This window comes from Lutra lutra, chromosome 5, assembly GCF_902655055.1.
Source record: "Lutra lutra chromosome 5, mLutLut1.2, whole genome shotgun sequence".
In the NCBI taxonomy this organism is placed as follows: domain Eukaryota; kingdom Metazoa; phylum Chordata; class Mammalia; order Carnivora; family Mustelidae; genus Lutra; species Lutra lutra.
In genome coordinates this window covers 79424247-79430016 of record NC_062282.1, presented here as the reverse complement: position 1 = coordinate 79430016, position 5770 = coordinate 79424247, and the positions used below count along the sequence as shown (strand labels likewise).

Here is a 5770-nt window from a genome sequence, read left to right as displayed (position 1 = left end):
TCGTGCAAACTTTAGAAATGAGAGGCATCTGGATGACTCAGTCAGTTAAGCATTTAAGGGTATGCCTTCTGCTCCAGTCAGGATCCCAGGTTCCTGAGATCCAGCTCCCATATCCCAGCTCCCCACGGAGTCTACTCCTCCATCTCCCTCTGCCCCTCCCCTCTCTCCTGTTCGCGCACACAGTCTCTTTCAAATAAATAAATAAGATTTTCTTTTTAAAGAAATGAATAAATGGTGGACTGGTGTTGAAGTATACTGAATGTGTAGCAATTAAGTTGCTTTTCACTGAATAGTTATCAGGTACAGTGGCAGCACGGCTTTAGGAATTCAATATGACTCTCATGACAGGTTTTAAATGAAATTGATTCCATCACCCACTATATATTACCCAATGTATGGTTTATCATGATTCATAATTGGAAGTCAAAATACAAAAGGCAGGTATAAACTTAAAGTATTCAACTTCTGAATAATAAATAAGAATATATTTGCAGATCTCTAGAATAAATGAGTAAAAACTATTCAGAAGACCCGTCTGCAAATAAGAATGTCTTTCACACTTCAAAATTAAATATATAAATGAATAAAATATTTGAGTAACCCACCTTTCCAGAGGACTCCAAAGAAGCTTCTGAATCTTCCCTTGCATTTAGAGATCCAGGACATGGAGGAAGACTGGGACTGAAGGCCATGAGGTCGGTCTTGGGCGCGCCCTCCCCAGAGCACACCCTCTGCCGCCTCTGCTGCGAGTACGACCAGCTCCCCACCGCGCTGGAGCACACGAGCGTGGGCTTCCCAGGCCCGCACGCGCCCTCCCTGGGCGGGGCCGAGCACCGCAGCGCCGTGTACAGCAGCAGCGTGAGCACCAGCAGGCTGGACACCGCGCAGATGGCGACGATCAGGTACACGTTGACGTCCACCAGCGCCGTCTCGGCGCCAGCGGCGCCCGCCAACACCCGCGACGACGCCTTTGGCGCCTGGCCGCTCTCCACCAGCGACAGCAGCACGGTGGCCGTGGCCGTCAGCGCCGGCTCGCCGTGGTCCTTGACCAGCACCAGCAGGCGCTGGCGCGGCGGGTCCGCCTCGTCCAGGGGGCGCGTCGTGCTGATCTCGCCCGTGTACAGCGCCACGCGGAACGGGCTGCGCGCGCCCCCCGCCGCCGGCTGCAGCTCGAACGACAGCCACGCGTTGTAGCCGGAATCCGCGTCCACCGCGCGCACCTTCGCCACCACGTGGCCCGCGCCCACCGACCGCGACACCAGCTCGCTCAGCGCGCCGCCCCCGCCGCCCGCGCCGGGCCGCGGCAGCAGCGCGGGCGCGTTGTCGTTCTCGTCCAGCACGAACACCTGCAGCGTCACGTTGCTGCCCAGCGGAGGCACGCCCGCGTCGCGCGCGCTCACTTGGAACTGCAGCAGCTCCAGCTCCTCGTGGTCCAGCGGCTGCAGCGCGTACACCTTGCCGCTCTCCGCGTGCACCGACACGTAGCTCGACAGCGCGCGCTCGCCCACGCGCCGCTCCACCAGCGAGTAGGACACCAGCGCGTTCTCCTGCGCGTCCGCGTCCCGCGCCGACACCGTGAAGATGTGGCAGCCGGGCGGGTTGTTCTCCTTCACGAACACCGTGTACTCGGGCTGCGCGAATGCCGGCGCGTTGTCGTTCACGTCCGCCACTTCCACGGACACGCTGGCCGTGGCGGAGAGCGGAGGCGATCCCCCGTCCCGTGCTGTCACCACCAGCTCATAGTTCGACACGCTCTCGCGATCCAAGGCGCTGTCCAGCACCAGCGAATAGTAGTTCTTGAAGGTGGACACCAGCTTGAAGGGGACATGGGGTGTTAGTGAGCAGATCACCTCCCCGTTAGCTCCAGAATCTCGGTCAGACACATTAATCAAGGTGATGACTGTGCCCGGCTGAGCATTCTCTGAGATAGGGAGAGACAGGGAAGTAAGAGCCAACTCAGGAGCATTATCATTAGCGTCCAAAACTTGCACATGAACTGTACAGTGACCAGCTAGTGGTAGGGAGCCCTTATCGATCGCTTCTATTCGAAGTTTGTAGGTTTTACTTTCTTCAAAATCAATATGTCCTATTGCTACAATTTCTCCGTTTATGGCATCAATGTAGAACTTAGATTTTATATCTGGGGAAACATCACTAGAGAATGAGTAAATAATATCCGCATTCGAGCCTTCATCCAAATCTGAGGCGTTAAGTTTAATTACCAAAGTTCCATTGGGAATATTTTCTGGTAATTTCACGGCATAGAGTGTTTTATCAAAAGCGGGGGCGTTGTCATTGGCATCCAGCACTTTGATGAGTAACTGAACGGAGCCGGTCAGCTCAGGTTTGCCTCTATCAGTGGCCGTGAGCAATAAATGAAGTTCCGGAGATTGTTCCCTGTCTAAAGGTTTCCGTAATACAAGTCCAAGAGGTTTTACCTGTTCGTCATTTGTTGGTATATCCAGAGAGAAAAACTCGTTCGGGCTCAGTCTGTAAGTCAACAGAGCATTCTCTTCGATATCTGCATCGGAAGCGTCCTCTAGTGGAAACCGAGAGTCTAGCATCCTGGATTCTGCCATAAACAGGTTCTTTTGTGTCTGGGGGAACACAGGCGCGTTGTCGTTAATGTCCTTCACCTCCACCTCCACATGGAAAACCTGTAGCGGCCTGTCCACGATCACCTCCAGGTGGATGCTGCACTCCGCGCTCCGCCCGCACAGCTCCTCCCGGTCGATCCGAGAATTCACAAACAAAATGCCATTCTGCAGATTTACCTCCAGAAGGTCCCCGTGGCCTTTGGACGCCACCCGGAACAGGCGCGGTACGAGCTCCGTCAGTTCCAGCCCCAAGTCCTGGGCGATGCGGCCCACGAAGGTGCCGTGTTTAGCCTCCTCCAGGACCGAGTAGTGGACCTGGCCGCTTCCAGTCTCCCAGACAGTGAGAATTATAAAAAACAGCAGTAGATGCCGGTGCTCCCGGTCGCCTCGATTCGAGTACACCATTTCAAATTAATTTTTTTTTTCATTCAAATCGTAACGTGTCTCAAAATCTGGAGCAATCTTCTCATCTCTTCCTTACTATCCTGAAGCGCTCGCCATTGTTCGTCGGCTTAGAGAAATAGAATGAGGAGTCTTTCCAGTATGAAAACGGATGACTTAGTCTTGTCTTGAATGATAAAATTTCGCGGTAAAGAGCGACATCATGTGGCCAAATAGTAAGTACGGACTACAAATACCAATTTTCTATTCATAAGTGTTAAGTTTTACTTTAACCTCTGATTTTTCCCCCTCAGTTTCGTTAAAGCACAGGACCACAATTCCCATGCTTACTGAAAGCAGTAAGAAACTTAACTTCTAAATCTTTAGTGTGACCATTACTGTGGTCTCCTTATGCCTTGAAAACACATTTTCTTACGTTTTAAAATAAAAATAAAAATCTGACAATAAAGTGAATCACGGCTGGAACACTAAAATATATTAAAATATTTTGTTCGGAGTTCAGATTACTCCATTTTCTTAGGTTTCTGTTAAGAGAACTCTTGGTCCCTCTTAGGAATCCAAGATCTCAAGTATTTACTAGTGGAAGAAAAACTTAGAAGCATTATTTGTTTGTTTTTAGGAATCAAGGGATCTAAGCAACTAATTCATATACTTCTGAAAAAATACAATAATAGAGGATTTAGGGAATCTTTGAAGAAGAATCATTTGTATTAAATGAATTTTGCATGGAGGAAGTATTCTGAATTTCTCTTTTCATCAGAATTTATAAACTCTGTTCCAAAAGTTCATCGTTCTTATCTTTTTATTCTTTCCATCCTTTCTAAGCTCCACATTTAATGAATATCTACCTGTTTTTACAACCTCCAATTTAACTTGGATTCTTATTTCATAACAAATTTATTTCATTAGATAAATGTTGGTGCTCATTTGTCAGACTTAGAGCAGTCCTTTAATCAAGTTTGAGGTGTTTTATCCTTTTTAATTTTACTTCACGGAGCAAATTTTCTTGAATGTTTCATTCTTGTGTTTCCAAGTGCAAATTATATAATTACACCCATATTGCTTTCCAGTTTTGATACCTGCCTAAATGAGTTTTTTCCAACTTGTATATGTTTTCAATTAGCAAAAAATTGACAATAAAAACACAGAAGCATACCATTTATGTAGTAACACTAAATAAAAGCAGGTAGAATTTTCAAAACTACATTTCTCAAAACTAATTGTCATTAATACCATTTAGTCATGTAACTTATAGTGGCATAGCTTTATAAAAATGTTTAAGACTGGTTGGTAGTCTTAGATTAGTCTTAACTAAGTCTTAACTTAGACTTCCTTTTAAAATGGAGAAGAGGGGAGCTAGCTGTGAGTTAAACAGTATTTCAAGATGGCATGTTGATTATAAACTCAAAAGGTACATTGATACCTGTTCTATAAACAATAAATATGAATATAACTTATTTAAGCCTACTGGTTCACATTTTTAAAGAATCCTCATTTGTTTAAAGTTGAATACTATAAACGGTTCTTGAAAGTCTATTGTGGACATATTAGTCCAACTAGTTGGGGGTGCTGGAGTGAATTATGTGACCATCCAAATCAGAGCCTGATTTAGAGTTTAAAAATCAAGCTATATTACATAAAATTTACAGCCATAAGTAACATAATCAGTCACTCAGATAATACCACTTCCAAAGCTTACATCATCTTGGTGACCCTTCTTTTCTGTTTTGACTTACACATACCCTTCTATTAAATAAGCAAAAATTATAAATGTTCAATAAAATTCTGGAAGTCACTGAATTCAATTCTGAATGATAGTATCTGGATGATAGTAGCTTGTGCATTTGATATTGCAGTCACTTTCATTACAAATATTTCCTTAATTCTAGGTCAGGGAGAGGTAAAATAGGAAGAATATGATTCCCAAATGCAGAATCTTGAGTTATGAAGCATCCAGATGAATGTGTGCATGCATGCTGCAAACTCACTTTTTGCTGGGCTGTTATATGCTGCTGCTCACATGACCTTGAAGACTTTTTTTTTTTTTTTTCAGAGAAAGAGCATGTGCTCACACAACCATGGGTAGGAGAAGGACAGAGGGAGAGAGGGAATCTTAAGCAAGCCCCACACTGGGCTCCATCTCACAACCCTGTGATCATGACCTCAGCTGAAATCAAGAGTCAGACTCTTAACTGACTGAGCCACCCAGGTGCCCCTGAAAGTCCTTCTTAAGAGAGGGCATTGCTAGCTCGAGGATGATCTGGTTGAAGATTGGTTACACTAGTAATTTTCTTTCCTCATTGACCATTTCTGCCAAGACTGCAGCTCTGTTTTTGTTTTGAAATCTTGTCCTGAAGGGTTTGTTACCATGTTCCAATTTTCTCTTCCAACTATCTTCAGTGGCAATGAGTGGTACTAGTCACCAGGGCCACAAGAACATCTGAGACTTCCTTGCTGCAGGATGGCATTCTCAAAGGGGGCGCTACTTAGAGGCCAACAAACAGAGCCCAGCATGAGGCTCCACAACCTTTTGGCCCTCCATAGTGCTTCTGCCTCCTGACTCTGCCTAAATGAGGTCTAAATATTGCTGCTACCCTGGATTATTTCGATAGCTTCTTATTATGTTATTTTGCCACAACCCCATTTATCCTTCACTAAATCTTCCTGAAATACACCTTTTATTCCTGTTGCTTCACACTTTTAGTTTTCAGATGACTTTAGAGGTGGGTCAAAATTTCTTAGTCTAGGGGCGTCTGGGTGGCTCAGTGGGT

At 45.7% G+C, this 5770-nt stretch overlaps 1 protein-coding gene across 1 annotated transcript; it reads right to left on the bottom strand.

Moving 5' to 3' along the window:
- Nucleotides 1-633: 633 nt before the first annotated feature.
- LOC125099913 (protocadherin alpha-7-like) lies at nt 634-3190 on the bottom strand. The gene is given in 2 exon segments (XM_047729536.1): nt 634-727; nt 729-3190. Coding segments are annotated over 2 exon segments (2352 nt in total). The 5' UTR covers nt 3003-3190; the 3' UTR covers nt 634-649.
- Nucleotides 3191-5770: the final 2580 nt, after the last annotated feature.